Source organism: Helicoverpa zea, chromosome 10, assembly GCF_022581195.2.
Source record: "Helicoverpa zea isolate HzStark_Cry1AcR chromosome 10, ilHelZeax1.1, whole genome shotgun sequence".
Classification (NCBI taxonomy): domain Eukaryota; kingdom Metazoa; phylum Arthropoda; class Insecta; order Lepidoptera; family Noctuidae; genus Helicoverpa; species Helicoverpa zea.
Window position 1 is genome coordinate 1,570,979 of NC_061461.1, and position 18,898 is coordinate 1,589,876.

Below are 18,898 nucleotides of genomic sequence, written 5' to 3' on the forward strand. Positions count from 1 at the left end.
TTCTACAGTACTGACAATTCGTCAGAGGTATGTTAAGAAGGAATGTAGCGCTGAAAACGAATCTATGAATGCTTTATTACTTATATTAATACTTATTACTTTGCATATTAAGTAGGTATCCGTAAAATCCCTTACATTTGAAACACACCAACACACTCTTACATACTAGTTAAAGTCCCTACAGAACCTTCTAAATTACATTTAGCATGAAAATTTAATCGCTACGTTATTGGCCCGCCTCGCCTCGCTGGGGAATATTATCTAGATCGCTCGCATCTTGCGTGGGACGTACAAACTTAATAGCTGACTGAATTATATATATATAGGTAGCTTTATATGGTAGTATACAAGGCTTTTGTGTAGAGATAACAAAGACTGTTTAGGTAAAGCTGATGGATAACAATTTAACAAGGAGTGGTGAAAATGAATGTTGGCTGGTGAAAAGTATAGGGCTTAAGTAAAAGGTTCAGATTTTCAAAACTGAAGACGTAAGTAAATATGCAATTACCATTATCACATATGTATAAGTATTTGAAAAACCGACAGATAATCAAGCTGGAATCAAAACAGTCTCTAACTAACATTTTATGCGATAAAGGACAAATGTACGTATGTTATTCTTTCACGAGAAAACTACTGTATTTTGATGATACTTGGAACATTTACAACTTACATAAAAAACATATGTATAATCTTCTCTTATTCCTCGTAAGGGAAAGAGTTTGCTCGGTGCACAGGAGAAAGAAACAGCTAGTAATAATTATGTAAAAAACCAGTCCTCACTTTTACTTCAATCAATTCCCAACAACAACATTGTCTAAATTAAAAAACCAAAATCTTCCCGGAAATAGGCCCCTAGAGGGGCCCCATAAATCCATGGAGTTGGAATATTAACGGCTCAACTTCTACCTACGTGGTGAACTTGCCATATCTACGGGCAAAGAGGAAGTTCTACTGGTGCGGAAAGATACCACAATTTGCGATTTGAATAATTAGGTAAGTAATTTTTAGGTGAGTATGAATCAGTAACTGGCTTTAACACAATTATAATAGAACAAAAATCTACCCCAGACGAGAGAAAGTAAAATCGAAGATAAATGAATATACTTATATTTAATAAAACTATTTAAATTTACCGCCACACAAGATGGCGTACAAAATTACACAGATAACAACAACCAAATGGCAAAGGAAATATTATGTACATACAGCCTATCCACGGATCGGTGGACGATTAAAACAATATTTTGAGACGACAAAACGTTGAGTTGACAATATGTAAAACTAACCGTTTTCCCGCGGATTTTACTACCTGTACCGGGATAAAATATAGCCTATGTTACTCGGGAAGATTGAAGGTTTCCAAAAGTGAAAGAATATTTAAAATCGGTCCTGTAGTTTTTGAGTTTATCCATTACAAATAAAAATAAAAATTTTCCTCTTTATAATATTTATATAGATAGAAAATGTTCGTAAAATAAACAAACAGACGGCTCGTGTTATTGCTATGAGTAACACGTACCGAACGCGTTTGATTTTCGACGATATCCTCAAATTGTTGCGTTATTTTGGATATAAAGGCTGTATGGATTTTGACCTTTGCCTATTGTATTGGCGTTATTTTTGTTTATCTGTGATTATAGGATTTTAGATTTCTTACTTAAAAGTGAAACATTTTTTCACTTTATAAGGTATCATCGGATCATTTTCTTGGTTCCTTCAATTACAGTGAAAATGCATTACTCGCGAGGTTAAATAACATAGTAAACCTTACAGAGTGATGTATATGGTTATAATAAGAAACTGTGTAACTGTGGAACATTAAATAAATAAAAAAGTTTAAAATTAACGAAAGACTGTCTGGATAAAAAGTAGTCTTATGGTAAAAAAAAAAAAAAAAAAACAAAATTAACATTACATTACCCTCAAATGTTTTTTTTTTCAATTTTCTTTTCAGAAAGGTGGTAATCCATTGACACATAAAGGCTTTTCCTTTGATTACCCACTTCCTTCTCTTTCAAAATGTTGGAGTTTTGAAACTTTGAAAAGTACTTCACACGAGCCTGGCAGGATATTAAGAAATGGGTCGGCGCGGTGTAGACGAGCCACAGTAACCTACAATTATTTTAAAACATTGATACAAAACTGTATACTAAGATATATAAGAGTATACAATATTATTTATATTCAGCAATTAGAAGATAATTAGTTATGTTCTGCAAAGTTTCTTGAATAATATATGACGACTTTATATTAATTTATATTACTCTCATTTTGATACCGCGTTTTATAATATGGTATAAAGAATATACCAATATCGATTGAATTGAGAGATGATAAATCTAATTCATAAAAATTACTGTAAGTACACGGACCAAAATCAAAAACCGATAACACAAAAAATTTAAAACCCAAAACCTAACAACTATTAATCGGCCCAACAGTTTCTCAAAAGTTGCTCGTCTAGTAAAAAACATTTAATTCCCGTTGGAAGCGTCCCTCAGGAACCTCCACGTACATATAGCAAGCTCCGTGTTTTATTTTTAAACACCTATTTACGTTCGCTACGGTTGCTTCAAAAAGTATTTTAGTAAAAAGTTTTTCATGTGACAGCGTTTTCTGGTTTAGTAGATAAGTATTTTTGAGGCGTTATCTGTGCTTCTATAGTTAATATATTCTATAGTTATGAAGAGGAAACATTATTTTGTTTAATTATGTGTATTGAACTGATTTAATCTAGCACTGTTGGAAAGCTTCACTCTTCTCGCGTAACATACATATCTATAATGGCTATAATATACCTCGGTAAGGGCAGTATAGTACCAACGCCAACGGGACGCGGGTGCAGATATTATCCAAGTTGATAAGTTACAATAAAAATACATATCCGAATTAAGAACCTCCTCCTTTTTAGGAAGTTGGTTAAAAACAAAACCTTTATCAGCATATTTTCACGATCCATAGGTCATTAACCTACGGTCAAAAAACTTTGGTCACTTCTCAAATATGTAACCAAAAAAAAGTACCTAGGTACCTTTTTATCTGCATTTACTATTTCGACATTTTAAAAAAGGAGCAGACATCGGTCGATTGTTTTAATTATTGAATGAACGATGACATTTTAAAGTAAGGTGCGAACCACAATTATCGTCCTTCTGGTTTTATGTTACCCATTATGACGTCACGAGGCGACTTGACGCCTACCTCACTGTTTTTGGGGCGTGACGCTTCTTAATTTCTTCTAAAGTAAATGCTTTGATTATATTTCTTTAAGTTAAGTGTCTGGATTTATATTCAGACAGACGCTTAATAGTTCGTTTTTAGAGGTATTTTGTGGTTGTTTTAACACAACTTGGTAGTTTTTCTAGGAAGGTAACTTTTTGTAACTTTAACTGGTACTTTTACTGGTAACTGGTGGTTAAAAGTATTAAATCAGTAAAAATGTTTAGCGATATTACATCCAGGTGTGTGTGTTAATTTGTGTGTGATTATTGCATCATTTATGATGCAATAATCACACACAAATCACACACAACACGCAAAGCAACATAGATTTTACCAACATTTTACTTGTTCAAAATTGTATTTCCACGTAAGTATTACGGAGTGTGAAAGTAAACAAGATTGTCGCTTCAAACGGCTAGTTTCGTCGCTTTTGCAGCTAACTACTATGTCAGTTATGAAGTTACAAAGTAAGTTGTGACAAATTCACAGCCACTACTGTGGACCTGTACATGCTATTTTAGTTAGTAGGGTTACCAAATAGCGTAGACTAGAAACGTCATTTATTTGATACGATATTATTTTTCCTTATTATGATTGAAAATGGAGAAAATAGTTCTATATCACGTGTCTTTCCCGATATTTTATTTGACATATTTATATAAAATTCTATATAAACCATTTCAACCAGTTCCATCGTAATAGTGATCAAAGATAAAAATATTGTATTAAGATCAAGAGAAAATAAACACATAGCTGTACTTTAGCTGGAATTAGACATTTTGTAAACAAACCAAAAGCAAATTACACTACAAGACGAAATCCTCAAGACATGTCCCACTTCAGTTTACAAAAACATCATAACATTCAAAATTTTATCGTCCATTTATCTACCGATCCTGCCAATTTCCGATATTATCTGGGGCACCTAACCGCTATAATTAACTTACCTGCCAGTGTCGATCGCAATCCGGTGCAATTTGTCACTGCCGACAATTGGCGCGCGCACCTTAAACTTGAGAGTTCCTGATGGATTACGAGGTGAATTTTGCTTTCAATTTTAAATATTTTTTAGCGATTTTTAATGGTTTTGCGGATTTTTGAATGATGGTTTCCGTGTTTGATTTGTGGATGATGATACGGTTGATGACATTCATTAAATAACAAGCTTCCTTTTTGCGTCACCCAAGCACTCGTTTAATATGTTTTTACATATATTTTATTGCTGCCAGCCTTAAAATCCATCCAATAGTTTTAGCGTGAAAGAGTTACAAAAATACCAACATACATCTTTACAAAGTTTTGCATGTATGGGTAATATTGATAGGACAAGAATCAACATATATAACATTATGATGCAAAAGCAAATGCTAGCATGTAATTACGTCGAATAAGCTGGAAACACAAGCAAGTTTACATAAAGATAATTACAAATAACAAAGTAAACAGTTTATTAATTAACATGTTGCAATATTAATTAGTTTTCAACCTACTGCAAATATAATTAAATATATAGCTTGTAATACTAACTTACATGAGGAAACATGATGTTTTACTAAATATCTTATTAATAGCCTGATTAAATTGATCCAATATCGAAACTGTTATTAATTTCAATTTTGTGGTCAATTACAGTAATGTGATTATTATTATAGGTAATTATTGTGTTATTAAAAATTACGAAGTTCGGCGTTTGGTGTTGGCGCCCAACGTGGGACTTTGCAAAACAATTTTACAACACTTATTTAAAGCTTTAAAATGATTTAAAAATCCTGAATATGGAGTAGGTCAAGATAACTTTTTAGATAAGCTGTTTTTCGTCGTGAGTATATTATTCCATAATAGGTATAATATAGTTCGCACCGGTTTAAAAAGAATACTTTTTAAACAAAAACATTTATCTAAAGATTGCTCAAAACGCTTGAATCAAAACTCAACTTACAATTGGAATTCTTCATCACAATCTTAAGGTTAACTTGTAGAATCTCATTTGAACTGACTGAATATGATTGGCGAATATCTGCCGGATAGTTGCTGATGTTTGGCACCCCGGGGAGAGGGGGTGAAGAGGGGGGGGGGGAGGTTTTAATTGCTTTTTCAATTAACGCTGACGGAGGGTCTCTTGCGATCCTATTCGTGAAGGCGTAATGGACTGATCAAAGAATAGATGGGTAGATACGAACCTTTTTTGATGACGTTGTGCTTGATACTCTTTTTTAAATTTTGCAAGGTTTGGGGTAAAATGTGGATGAAGGTGAAGGATTGTGGTAAGAGGTTTCTTGGTGGTGAAGTGTGGCTAAATCTGAACTTAGTCCCTTATATTCCATGTACCTATTTTTATAAAATTAAGAATAGGTATCTTTAGATCCTTGTAAACATGCGAAAAGTTTACTTTATACTTAGAAGGACATATGTGGACAAAGCTTAGCATATGCTAGAAATGTTTAGAGTATGAATAGCTTTCTTTCGTATTTTGATACTTTTGGTCGATTGATTATGCTATTTAAAAACTGTAATTTTCAAACATTTATTTAGATTAAGTATTTTTCCTGAAATTATATTTAAAAAACCAATGTTATCTATTCACACACTTTCTGCCTACTCCCCCTTCTGCATGTCGTTCTGGTGAGGCGTCGTGCGCCGACACTCAGACGAGCATAACTGCATTAGCGAGTGGGTCGCGACACTCGGACGCAGTTGTTCTTACTCGCTGTTAACAAAGCGGGGTTATCAACAACCTGATTGTTACACTTTTTTTTAAGTATAAAACAATGGATTTTTGTATAGAAACTTTTAGGGGATAATATGTTGTTCCACTTAAAAAATTACCAAAGAAATACTCAATGAAACAAACCAGATTAAAATCTTTTTTTGTTATTTAGAAAAACACGATGCTCATATGTATTTTAAGTTACTAATTTACTGCCTACTTCCTCTTCTGCGTGTCGTTCTGGTGAGGCGTCGTGCGCCGACACTCAGACGAGCATAACTGCATTAGCGAGTGAGTCGCGACACTCGGACGCACTTGTTCTTACTCACTGTGGTTATCAACAACCTGATTGTTACATTTTTTTCTAGTGTGAATCCAGGGATTTTTGGTGTTGCAAGTATTGGGGGAAGATGTGACATGATGTACACTGGGGACCTTTGTCTAGTACAAGGATAGCTAACGAGTATCCTGCGTTCGTCTCCCGCTTCTAAGCTACTTCCGTATTAATTGACTGTAAAATTGGTTCAGAAATTCTTGAGTTATTTATAGTATAACAAGTACTTTCTTATGTTTATTACTAGCCCGCAGTTTTACCTATTTCTCAAGAAAATTACTACATCCCGAACCTGGATAAAAAAGATGTGTATTGCATTGTTTTTGACGCTACAATATATTAAATTGACATTTTAAACTTACAAAATGCAATACAATTTTCCTCCCCTTTATTCCAAAGCCTTAATTTCTGCAGCACACTTAACCCAAGTATTAGTATATTTAGTTCTCAACAAATTTCCGCCAAGCGGCCAAGTTTCATCTCTAGACTTTAATAGTTTGCCTCCCAAACACTGGAGGCATTATGACGTGGAATTAACAATGATATTCAAGTTAAATTAGCAATCAATTTGAAGTAGAATTAGAAGTTATAGAGGGAAATGCAATATTGTTAAAGTCTTTGAACTTAGTAGTTTATCGTTTGATTGTACGTTTCCTTGATAGGTCTGTTCGATCTTAGGTAGTTTGAGACACTAGAACTAGTGCCGTCCGAACTATATCAGGCACTTGGATAAAAAGAAGCCTACAGATTTTTACAATTTAGACCAGTAGTTCCTTATTTGCGGTTGAACACGCTCAAGTGAACACAAAAATAAACCGTTAATATTAGTATAGGTACTGTTACTGTTACAGCCTTTTTATCGTCCCTCTGCTGGGCACAGGCCTCCTCTCACACGGAGAAGGTTTGAGCATTGATCACCACGCTTGCTCAATGCGGATTGGTGATTTCAGTCATTACAGTCCAGGTTTCCTCATGATGTTTTCCTTCACCTTTTTTATCAGCAATTGGTGTTAAAGTTATACTTAGAAAGTATGTACATACAAACTTAGAAAAAATGCATTGGTACTTGCCTGAACTGGAATCGAACCCACACCCTCATACTCGAGAGGTTGGTACCCACTAACCACCACGACTTATATAATATTAGTATGCCTCGATTTATACTGATGTGACGATACTAGCAGTAAAAGTATGTGTAAGACCATGTCAGTAAAGCATAAGCAGTAGTCATAACATAGCAACAGTCCAGTAAAGGCTGGCGGTCCTTTAAAAAAGCCCAAGCCAAGCACTCAAATATTTAACAGCTACTGATGACAATGGCAATTCAAATAACTTATGTATACGAGAGCTAAGTCATAAAACCATTTAAATAAAACGCCTGTTCATGATAGCAATTAAAATAACAGCGCCCACTTTTTTAATTGCACACAAAACAAATGAATAAAACAACATCATAAAGAGTGAATGCTTTATTACTGTGCAGAGCCAATTGAAGAAGAGTTAAGTTTTAAAGACAGAGATTAACTTCGTCTGAGGTTTAGCCGATGTGCTTGCCTCCGACGCCCCATCCGCCCCAGCCGAGGCCGCCCCACCCGCCAAGTCCATGACCGCCAAGGCCTCCCCAACCGCCAAGCCCGTACCCGCCAAGGCCTAGGCCTCCAAGCCCGTAGCCGACGTTAATGGGGGCGGCAACACTGACGGTGCGGAGGACGGGGGCAGTCACAATGGGGGCAGTAACAACGGGGGCAATAGCGGTTTTGATGACGGGGATGGGAGCGGCTTTCACTAGGTTCGCAGTGGAAATCGCGGGTCCTGCCAGGATGGGTGCTCCGTAGCCATATCCTAGGCCTGGAAAAATGTATGCAATCGTTAAATTTTGAAATGCAGATTGAGTCCAGAGGTTCAGCTCGGTGAATCTGTGAGCTTTCATTATAAGAACAGTAAGAACTGATGAACGAATTTGACAGTAAATCTAGTGATAATTAAGATATTTCATCTTACCGTATCCTCCCAATCCGCCCAAACCGCCAATGGCGCTGCCATGAGCGACGGCCAAAAGGCAAGCCAACTGTTTACATAAAAACACATTAATTTCACTATATTCTCTACACAATAATCTAACCAAGTGTTCCCTTTAATCAATTCTTACGTTGAAATAAACACGATATCACAAGGTGTATAAAAAGTGGTATAGTTCAATGAATATGTGTTCATTATTACACACATTAATAAATCAACATTAAAAATCAATATCCAATCGCTTGACTTAATTTGTTTCAACACTAGGATAATTCGACATTTCCCTTTACCCTTTAAATGATCCAGGGAACCTAATTATAAAATGATGTTGATTTAGAAATGGTTTGAAATCTTTAGTGAGTAGTTCTTGAGATTTGCACGTTTAAACAAGCAAGTACATAAACTCTTCAGCTTCATAATACAGGTACCTACAGGTACAGCTGAATGCAGAAATAGGAAATATGGAAAGAGGAATCCTAAAAAAGGTATGATTATGACAGGACAACAATTATGATCTATCTATCTACCTATGATAAATGGTGCCAGATAAAATTAAGACAAAACAAATGAATTAAGATAAGAAACACTATAACACAAAAAAAAACAAAACAACAACTTACAGCTATGTAGGTGTTCATCGTGGCTGTTACTTCAGACGAAGTGTTGTCGACATTGCCGTAACCAGCCGTTTTATACCAACCAGCAGGTCCCGCTGAAATATGGCCGGATACCGCCTGTCTGTGCACGCACTTGCGTTTCGTCAGACATTTGCATTGAGCATCCTTGCAGGATTGGGAACGGTGAATATATTAGCCTCTATCCGTCTTGAAAGGGATCTGTGAAGGTATGTGAAGAATAGAGAGAGCTGTATTCAGGTATATCCATTGATATGGTTATATGGTATATCATACTTACCTCGGGTCATTGTCATTTACTGGGGTTGCGGGATTGTTCGAAAGAGTTACCGTCCGGCCGTGGTATATACACAACCTACAAAGGAACATGAAGGGTGTAGTAAGAGTCTGACACTCCCTCACGCTGCTAACCCACTGCGAAAGGAGTCATTTGATGATTTTTGCCATCCCTAAAAAAGATCTGTCATGCCACTTTTCTCACACCATTGACAGAATTGTACTTAAAGTTAATAGTTATAAATATCAGGTAGGTAGTTATATAAGTAAATCTGTTCAGTACATTTTAAACCCTTTATTGCCAGTAAGAAATTCTCTAGTCTCGGTCGACTGTTTAATCTGTAGTATGCGGGCAGTCTAATACCATCCAAAAAGTGGTAAGTAGCTAGTTGGTAGTGACTGTAGCGAGTGACAAGTGCTTTGGATTCGTGCACATAGTTTTATTATTTAAATTCGTTCGTTGCACCAGTATTTTTAAAAGTACCTATTTTATATTTCCCCCGATCTCCCAAACGCAAGCAATACAAAACAAATAGCTTTTCCCTAACAGAAAACCAATACCAAACATTTCACACGGAGCAAAGATACCAGGCGTTCATGTATCGTAAGGAGCATTACACAAACCGCTTGCATTGGACTGAGTAAATACCTGTAGGCAGCTCAAACATTTGTTCTGGTTCAATCCGGTTCGCACAAAGGGACCACTTCATCATTTCGACGTACAAATTGCTGTTTATAGATTAGGTTAGATGATGAATTGATTCGCTGACCTTTTATAAAATAATACGGATGCTGGAATGGAAAAAAGATTTTGATACTGCTATACGGTACCAGGTATTAGATAAGTTAGGACTGCAGTGCACGTAGAATCGGGTTCGATTCCCGAGTCGGATCGAAATCGCTTTGAGGGTTTTAGAAAGTTTTACAAAGTAGTCTAAAAGTTGGTGATTAATACATCCGTGCAACAGAGAGCTTGTAAATGTCGGTTATGTCCCGTCGGGCTATGAGAGAGAAGTATTAGAGAGAACACCCGTGTCTGCGCAAATGCTTGTGCACTATAAAATGTCCTGCGCAGCTGGCTCCTTCAAGATCAGCCGCCTTAGAAGGCAATTGGTCTTGACTTCCTTATTACTATTCAAATGGTTCTTTAACGAATGAATGTAGGTACTGAGAATGTACAATCGTGCATACTAGTAACATACCCCAAGTTTAACCCTCAGCTAAGTAACAGTTGTCTGGCGAGCTGCCAGAGTTAGTTATCTGGGAACTGGTCGGATGGCTGTTAACGAGTTCCTATGTCTGATACTGAAAGTTTATTGTTGCACTTCAAATGCATAGCTAAGCGGCTTTCCTTTGTTATTCAGGAGGATTTAATTTAAGCAGGCGTTTGTTAAATACATTGGTTTTAGCTGACGAAAAACTAGCCGTTTCCCCGGGTTTTCTCCCGAAACCCATGGAAACTACTACTAAAATATAGCCTGTGTTACTTGGGAAGAGTATAGCTTTCAAACAGTGAAAGGATTTTTGAAAAAGGTTCAGTTGTTTCGAAGCCTTAAGGGTCCAAACAAAACAAAACATGTTTCTTCTTTATCATAGGGAGGTATTAGTATAGATTCCAATTTTTAAAGACATCATTTTAATTTTTTCAGATGGCTTCCAAGAAAAGAGGTGGTTTGTTGCTCTATGGAGTTTCTTGCCCGTTCTTCTCCATAGGAAGCTACCTTTGGAATGGGCAACTAGAATCAACCTTATTTATATTTTTAGACGTTCATAAGTGCTTGTGAAGGCCTAAATGAAATAAATGATTTGACTTTGCTCAAATGGTACGTATTTTTGTATATCCCTTTCACCGTCATTGAATATGAATTGTGTTTTAGTACATCGTAAGTTCTGCATTTTATTATGTGTCTTAGTAAAAAAAATCTTTAAAATAAATACCTTACCTATAAGTAATTGGTACCAGCTAATTAATTATAATAAATGCATTTATTTCAGACAAAATCCATATAATGTTAGTACTTAAAAACGAAACTCCTTAAACAGCTATTGTTAGTAAAAAATAAATAAACTATAAATTACATATCTATTAGGTAAGATTTGCATACAACAGCAATAACCAACTATTAAACTGCAGTTTATTATTTCCTTCAACAATTGGAAACAAGCGCATACCTCACTTATCTATACAAGCTGTTGATTTGCATCCGTGCCATAGTCAAGGACGTAAATATGCTAATGATTCTCGACCCAAATCAACGAAAAAATGGGTAGGTAATTTTTTCATGTTTTTTTCTTATTTACGTATATCCGTCAGTGTAACCCAGCCGTACTTTAATTCGGCGCGTGTGTTACTAGCCTTACTACCGCGCTGCGCACTCACACAAACGCAAACGATACATGCACAAAGCATACGCAACGATCGTTCAATAAAAATCGTAGATCATCCAGCCTACCCAAATTCACCCAATCACAGTGCGAGTACTCCCACACACTCGCCTCGCCGCTCCCCGCGTGCCCTTGAAGCCGGAACAAACAAGCGCCGACGGCAAGCAGTGTGTTTGATGTCGCCGCCGCTGCTGCGTACGTGCGCTTTGAATTCCGCGACGTGTAGGTACAAAGTGCGAGATGACGGAAAACTACACGAACACGAGTTGGTGGCGATGGTCCGCCTGTATGCGATCAGTGACAACAGTGTACTAACAGCCATCCATCCTCCGAGCCTTTTCCCAATCATGTTGGGGTCGGCTTCCAGTCTAACCGGATTCAGCTGAGTACCAGTGCTTTACAAGAAGCGACTGCCTATCTGACCTCCTCAACCCAGTTACCCGGGCAACCCGATACCCCTTGGTTAGACTGGTGTCAGACTTACTGGCTTCTGACTACCCGTTACGACTGCCAAGGATGTGCAATGACAGCCGTACATACCTACCTATGTTCCGGGAAATGTTTACCGACCGGGAACCCTCATCACGGAGGGTCATGCTGGTCATGTGACAGACTTATGTGCTAGGACCGTTAACTTAGTGCTTTCGACACATTAAAAACGAATGTGATAGTGTTATGTTAGCTGAAGGACAACCAGCTACTTCGTCGTGCTCGATTGTGCCAAGAGTGTGAAGGTGACAGCTTTGAACAGTACCTCCGGGTAACTAAACTAGGTAATTTATTTATTTGTACATTTTGTAAATACGTAGTCAGCTTAATCAATTTTATTAGTGTAAATAAGTTGATTTCTTAACCACGCCAATAATACCTACGAGCCGAAAGAATCACCTCGTGCCTACACTTAACTAACACATCTTTCACCAATTTAATCGAAAAGTAAAAACAAAATTACTACGAAATCTTTACGCTGAATGTTAAAGCAAACCGAAAATGTTATCAATCAGCTGTTAACAGGTCAGTGAACTTTCCTTTAGCGCACTAGTATTACGTCATTAATAAGATTTCCGTGTTCCAAGGTCCTAAGACCGTTAAGAAGGAAGCAAAATTTCTAATTATTAACCAATTTAATTCAAAAATAAAAACTAAATCACTGCGAAAACTTTATGCTGAAAGATAAAGCAAAACGAACATTTTATCAATCAGCTGTTAACATGTTAGTGAACTTTCTTTCGCGCACTAGTATTGCTTATTACTGTAGTTAATAAGATATCTGTGTTAAATTTATGCTCAAAAATTAGTAAGTAAAGTAAAACGAAGTTAATGACAATAATGAAGGTGATTTTCGAAACTTTAGGTAAAATGATTGCTATCGCGTATCACTCGGTCTCGCTCGCTCGCGCGCTCGCGCTGTCATGTCGTAGATAAGACACTCACACATCGACACTCACGCACACACGTAGACATTAGTTTTCTCTGTCTACGCACACATAGCTGCCATCACGCACACACTGTGGCCGCGGGGCAATTCTGTTATGATTTGTGTTTAACCGTGGGCTAAATTCTGAAATACCATGAAATTACAACATCAAAAAAAGCAGCGCATATTAGCTTTTTCCCACCTACCGTAATTCAAATCGATTATTTACGTATTTAATTTTAACCTCCTTGACTATGGCACGGATGCAGATCAACAGCTTGTATTATGTTTAAACAATTATCACAATATCGCGTGCACTCGGAGGTTGCGAGTTAATAAATCAATCAATTTTGTGTTCACACCTTTTGCTTGTTTACTTACGGGTACTAGCTATTCGCCGCGGTTCCACCCCTGTCCTGGAGGAACAACTTCCCGCGTCTAGATAAAAGGCCTATGCCCTTTTGAAGGCTCTAGCTAGACTATCAGGGAGATTTCATGTAAATAGGTGCTGTAGTTTTTTTGTCCCATGGGCTCTGGTTACCTGAAATATAGGAATAACTTAAATCAATGATGATTTCGATATTTTCGACGCAGCCTTGATCATCATCTGCCTAGTTTTTTCCCAACTATTTTGTGGTGGTGTCCAGTATTATCGGATGCAGCTGAGTAGCAGTTCCACAAGTAGCGACTGCCTACCTGACCTCTTCAACCCAGTTACCTGGGCAATATCCTTATGTAAGACTGGTTGTCAGACTTACTGGCTCATGACTACCTGTAACGTCTGCCAAAGATAGGCAAATAACAGCCGGGGCCTATAGTAGCCATGATGCTTATTATTTCAGGCCAATGAACAAATCCATAACACATTCAATCTTACATAACAATTTTGAATCGATTACTCCTTTATTACACACTTGTAATATGTTCCAAGTTCCAACATTAACAAAACACACAAAAACTGTGTAATTGACACTCACAATATCTATCAAATTATAGACACAGTGTAAAAAAAACCGTGCAGTTGGAAAACACGAATATTAACCACCGAAGCATGAAAGTTATTCGAAGTTCGCGAAATATTTTAGTGTGTCAGAAGAAACGTATGTAATTAGATAATTGTAGAACAATTAATTTTCGTGCTGGCGTTTAAAGTCATTCATTTACATACGATTCTTTGTTTAATAACCTCGGTATTTGTTATTACTTTGTTCATTTAGTGGATGTGTTTTTCCGCGAAAATACTCGCAAGGCTTCTTATTTTTTTTCATAAAGTGTATGGGATATGAGGATTTGAAAAAATTATGACTGGATAAGTATTAAGGGCCTTTTAATGTAAGTTTTTAAAATGTGAAAGTTCTTTTTGAAACATTTTTAATAGGTAAATATTTCTTTAGATAGCAAATAAATACTCGGATTTTTTTTTAAATATGGTGGTTTTCGGTACTCGGGCAGTTTATTTTTTTATCCAGCTAAGCGCTTTATTTGATCACCGAACCAAAAAAAAATGTATACCAACAATTGTCCAATGATTCATCGTTCAAATCCAAAGGGCATTTTTCAACATTATTTGTCAAAATCCAATTTGTCAATTTTCAGTATTTTAATACAAAAATGTCATAAAATCCAATAAAACAGATAGCAACTTCAGTGACGAATAGCAAATATCAAACAATAATATTTAAGCTCGACCACTAACCAGATTAACATAGCATTGGCATTAAAATATCCGGGTGTATCCGGTTATAACTGGTCATAACCGTACGTAACTGGATTCGGTTGGAATTTTAAACTGCATTCGGTTTGTTTATGCTGAGTGTTCGGGAAATATTTTGTCGTTTTACGGTTGTATTTTATTTAATGCTATATTTATGTATAAATTGTTTAAACATTATACATATGAAATGAAAACGTTTACACCAATTAAAAGTAAACATTTTAAAGTTAGAAGTTTGTTAGATCTTTTCCATATTCTCATCTAATTCTAATCTGAAACATACTGTACTCCCGTTATGTGCTCCCCTATATACTTCCTTATGTACTTCCTTTTATATTTCCTTATCTATAAAATTCCTTATGTACTCCCCTTATGTACGTCCTTTATATGCTCCCCTTATGTACTCCCTTTATGTACTTCCTTATATACTCCCCTTATGTACTTCCTTATGTATTACTCTTATGTACTCCCTTTATATAGGTATACTTCCTTATGTATTACTCTTATGTACTCCCTTTATGTACTTCCTAATGTGTTACCCTTATGTACTCCCTTTATGTACTTCCTTATGTATTGCCCTTATGTACTTCCTTATACGAGGTGTGTCGTACCTAATCACATTAAATTAAACACGTTAATATATTTTTCATCCCACCATCTCGGAAAGGGTAGTTTTACCCTTTGATATTTGAGCGCAAAAGCCGTTTTTATCCTATAGAGCGGCAAAGTGATTTGAATTTAGAACATCGTGTGTCCATTTGTGACAATCTTGATAAGACTTTTCAAAAAAATACATATTAAACAAATAAAATACTGCTTAAAATAATTATTCAATTAATTAAGTAATTTTTATTATTGTCTTTACATAGATTGTTAACCTCGTTTCATTTTTAAACTGAGTTTTCAAATAAATGAACTTTAATTAATAGGTACTTCTTTTTAATTTGATACTCATATGTGCGCGCCATTTTGTTTTTTTGCATTTAGTAATTTCCTCGATGAGGTGGGATGAAAAGTTACGTGTTACGCTCGAGTGCAAATATTTTTCACCTTGTGCTCTTTTGATTCCCTCGCTATCGCTCAGGATTCTAATTATTGAAACACTCGCTACGCTCGTGTTTCAATTTTAGAATCCTTCGCTTGCTCGGTCATCAAAATTGAGCCCGCGGTTAAAAAGCAACTTTGCACTCTTGTATAACAAATAACTATTGTGTCGATTAGCACAAAGAAAAAAAATAAAATATAAAAACTAAAAATAAAATGTTTTTTTCGAACAAAGCAAACATTAATTTAATAACTGAATCAGAACAATTAGAACAAAGAGCTTAAACAATTTCACCAAAAACATCTGAATATCTTCATTCGAACAAAGTTTCAAACATTCGCAACCAAAAATGAACAGCTCACCAAATAATCGGATCAAACTAGTCTTTTTCCAAAATGCAATATCCATTAAATTCTGGTCATAACCGGTTGCAGCCGGATCCTTCGCTTTACAAACATTCAGTTTTTGCTCCTTCCCTTTGTTTTTGCAAATGATTCCTGGCAGCAACTGTTTTTGTTTTGTTTTCTCACACATTTTCTCTTTTCGATTGTTTTTTTCTGTTACTCGCCTCGCTTGCACTCAAAAGTGTGAAAACAACTCCGGAAAATCGGTATGCATAGTTTCGTGAGAGCTATTTTGGATACAAAACGTGAAACAATCTGAATTGTGAACTGTATAATTTTCTGTCTTTTTAAAATCATGGTGTCACTTAAATATGTTTTTATAATGATAAAAATATACTCATTTGTTGCCAGTAAATCCAATATGCCACCAGTACATCCACCATTATTTTCTGTTTGGTAAACAAATTGAGACTGTTTCCAAAAGTTTTAATTACAATTCGGAAGACACCTTTTTATATTACGTGCGCTATGCATTGTAATGCGTACGTAACTATTTTTTCCCCGTGGCTGTAGTAGTAAACTTTAGGTAAATGCCCGATTAACCCGACTTTATATTTTTACTTTTATGTACCTAGGTATCTTTATTGCAAAAATCAAGTTATAATATAACTAAGTAAATTCCGATCATCAACACCGCTACTAATATACTGAACCAAAAATGAGCGTCCATTTTTCCATAAATGATAAACTCGTTGAGATCGCCATAATGCAGTGATGAGATCAGCCACCATGGACCATTAGTTTATCTCCAGTGTCGTTATAATGGACACGTGATGTAATTAGTAGCCTTATGAGCTTATGAGCTACTTACGGGACAAAGAGTGATGCAGTTTTTATTTTTATTGTGTCTGCGAGGTGAGGAAATAAAATTGTGCAACGTGTGAAGTTTTTAATAAACTTATTTGTGCTGATTATTAAGTTGGATATAATCCCAAGAGGCGTTTAATTGAAAGTATTATCTAGCGTAAATATTTTTGACATTTATGTCCCTTCTAAAATACAGGCATGTTTATGTAATTGAACAATTGTAGTATGAGAGCCCGAACACTGTCACAATCAACTGTTGGTCGATAGTTATATCAGGCGCATAAAACAGTATGGACATGAATGATAGTGCCCACATTATGTATAACAATCAGGTACGTATTAGACTTAAAAGTTCGATCGGATAAATGAGTCCAACTTTCAGCCTGTGTGCTTACGAGTGCCAGCTTTTAAATCAAACTACCATCGATCCCATCATTTAAGAAAACCTTTTTAATATTATTATTCAATACTATTATTAGAAAATACCTAATGGTCTTTACTATTCCGAATACATGTCATTTCCGAGGAACACGATCCAACTTAACTATTAATTCGCTATGGAGCCATGTAATTTCCACAACGATCGCTTTATCGCCCCCATTTCGCATGATTACCGAGGAAACGCAAATAAAAATGCTTTTAAAACGAGTCTCCATGAAATATATTCTATTTGAAACCGTGGGAAGTTCACAGTTGGAACTGTGATGATGTCTGCAAATATTATGATTATCAGGGTTTGTTAAAATCGAAGGGAATTTACGACCATATGTAAAAAGATTGACATTTGTCTGGTTTTTCAACAATTCCACAAAATGAACGCTTTATTGTGTTTTAGTATTTCAGTTATAGCTAAAAATGGATATCTTATTGGGTTGTTAAACTACGACACTCACGTTTTAATACTAATTTCACTTATTGGATTAGACTTGTTTCCAACGGCTCCAGCAAAAAAGATAACCTATTTCATTTCCCAGATTCTGTACTATGTATTTGCGTACCAATTGCGTACGTTTAAATCCGTTCAGTAGTTTTGGCGTGAAACCGAGACAGACAGATAGAGTAACTTTCGCCTCATAATTTTATACCTGTTGACTTATTACAGCCGACTTCATGATATAATCTCACCTTAAGGACGTGGTCTCACTGAACGCTTCTAAACTAAGGAGCATTGGTTATTTCTATTCTAAAGGAGCCAAACTACTGTTAAGTAAATCAATTTGTTACCTTTTCCCAACTTACGAGTACTTGTGTGTCTCATGGAGGTACTCCTTATCTGATCCCCTCAACAGTTCATTTTAAATTTTTACGTGCGTTCCGAAACACGAAGGAACTCGTCATAACAAAGACGGTCATCCATTAACGGACTACTCAGCTCAATCTTTGTTAAATCTAACGATTGATACGAAAGTTACGTATAATTACTATGACCATGTTTTCGGAGGAGTAGCTACCATAAAAACGCACTAAACTTAAAAACTCATACTTCATAAAGTTAAACTCAGAATCTCTCAATAGAACCATACCTTACCCGGGCAAACTTACCGTCGCATAAGATATGACGTAGCTCGAGCAACTCTCCCGGCGGTGGAGCAATTAACTCGTTAGACAGAACTAATTATGTAGCAGCCTGACAGCGTGTGCTAACAGATTTATCATTGTACTGTGTGATGGACAAACGAAGAATTGTGTGTTTGTGTGTGTGTTTGTTGAAGATGTAGTGTGAAGACAAGAATTTAACTCATTCTTCACAAAGCAAAACTTAAAATCTGTCATATCATTGTACTGTGTGTTGTACGAAGAAGAAATTTATGTGTGTGTATGTGTGTGTTGAAGATGTAGTAGTGTGATGACAAGAATTTAACTCACACTTCATAAAATTAAAGCTAAAATCTCTCAATATAACCACACCCTCACCCGGGCAAACTTACCG

The 18,898-nt window shown here is 36.0% G+C and overlaps 1 protein-coding gene across 1 annotated transcript; it reads right to left on the minus strand.

Annotated features, from left to right (window-relative positions):
- Positions 1-7,720: 7,720 nt before the first annotated feature.
- LOC124634009 (cuticle protein 64-like) lies at positions 7,721-8,940 on the minus strand. Its single transcript, XM_047169404.1, has 3 exons — positions 8,906-8,940; positions 8,268-8,334; positions 7,721-8,114 (listed from the first exon to the last, which is right to left on the minus strand). The coding sequence occupies exons 1-3, from the start codon at positions 8,921-8,923 to the stop codon at positions 7,804-7,806; spliced, it is 396 nt and encodes a 131-aa protein (XP_047025360.1). The 5' UTR covers positions 8,924-8,940; the 3' UTR covers positions 7,721-7,803.
- Positions 8,941-18,898: the final 9,958 nt, after the last annotated feature.